Genomic DNA, 1136 nt, shown 5'->3' on the forward strand with positions numbered 1-1136 from the left:
GCATGCACTGTTCATAACAGAAATACTAACAGCTCTTTGACTCTTGATGAAGACTTTGTTCCTCCCGAAGGTGTACTGTGCGGGCGTGAGAGGCAGGTCGGCCAGGAGCAGAGCGCACCCTTCGAGGGGCTGTCCCCTCCAGCACGGCCACGTGTGCAGGGACAGCATACCGTACCTCGCCAGGAAGGCCTCGTGTGTGGCGCGATACGCCCATCCCTCGCACCTCACTCGCGCCTGCTCCACCAGTCTGTAAGGAGAAGGAGGATGAAGCTCCGGGCAGGATCGGCGGGAGTGCAGAGAGCGCGAGGAGGGACATTAGCCTATCCTAATTTACAAACGAATGGCGTGCAAACGGAAGTCGGAAATCAGATTCCTTGACTGACCCTAACCAGTCATGGGGTATTTTCCTAGGATAATATGAGCATCTCACCCGAGGTACTTGATCTGATGCAGGACGAGAGCGCTCTCCAGGATCCTCGGCTGCTTCAGTTCGTTGGGCTTGATGCAGGCCACGAGGTGCGGCGTCTTGGAGCGCAGGGTCCGCATCAGGGATGAGACCGAGATGAGGACCTGCGTGCCCACGGTGGCAGGCCGCTTCAGGGTGGTCCGGCGCGGGTTGCCTGCGGAGGCGGGAGGGGCGGGTACAGTGCCAGCGAACGAAGCAGGCAAATTCATTGTCCTCTCAAGGCGCTGGTTTTGCTCTAGTCACCTCGAAATTATGGTTGATTTTTATTCTATAATCCTAGACTTTCTTTTTATCTGCTGATCAAGCAAAGGACAAAAGGGAAGAAGGCAAAACTATACTGTAGTGAAAGAACTGGACAGAGCCTTGAGGAAGAGAGACATACCCTCTGGAAAGAGTTCCTTGATGATCCTGTGGCTGCAGCAAAACATGGCCCGCGTGAGGTCGCGGTGTAGGCCGTCGCAGTTCTTCTCGATGAAGCCATGGACATTGTAAGTGACAGAACCTGCATAATGTCGGATTCTGCAAAAGAGCGGTTGCAAAATGTCAGTACCCGAAAGTAATCTTCTTGGTGACTTGCAAAGACTGAATATGATTCCCAAGTTAGGGTAAAGAAGACCCCGCACGTAGACAGCTTACAATGGGAATTTTGATAGTGAAAACTTTTATCACA

General features: G+C 53.0%; 1 protein-coding gene across 1 annotated transcript in view; it reads right to left on the bottom strand.

The window, feature by feature from the left end:
- The window catches only part of LOC119586538 (unconventional myosin-Ia-like), a 73617-nt gene that overhangs the window by 11878 nt on the left and 60603 nt on the right, over positions 1–1136 (bottom strand). The window contains exons 15-17 of the mRNA XM_037935294.1: positions 849–985; positions 431–620; positions 31–247 (exon numbers count right to left, since the gene is read on the bottom strand). Of these exons, the coding sequence (XP_037791222.1) occupies positions 31–247; positions 431–620; positions 849–985 (544 nt within the window). The remainder of the gene's footprint in view (positions 1–30; positions 248–430; positions 621–848; positions 986–1136) is intronic.

Source organism: Penaeus monodon, chromosome 21, assembly GCF_015228065.2.
Source record: "Penaeus monodon isolate SGIC_2016 chromosome 21, NSTDA_Pmon_1, whole genome shotgun sequence".
In the NCBI taxonomy this organism is placed as follows: Eukaryota; Metazoa; Arthropoda; class Malacostraca; order Decapoda; family Penaeidae; genus Penaeus; species Penaeus monodon.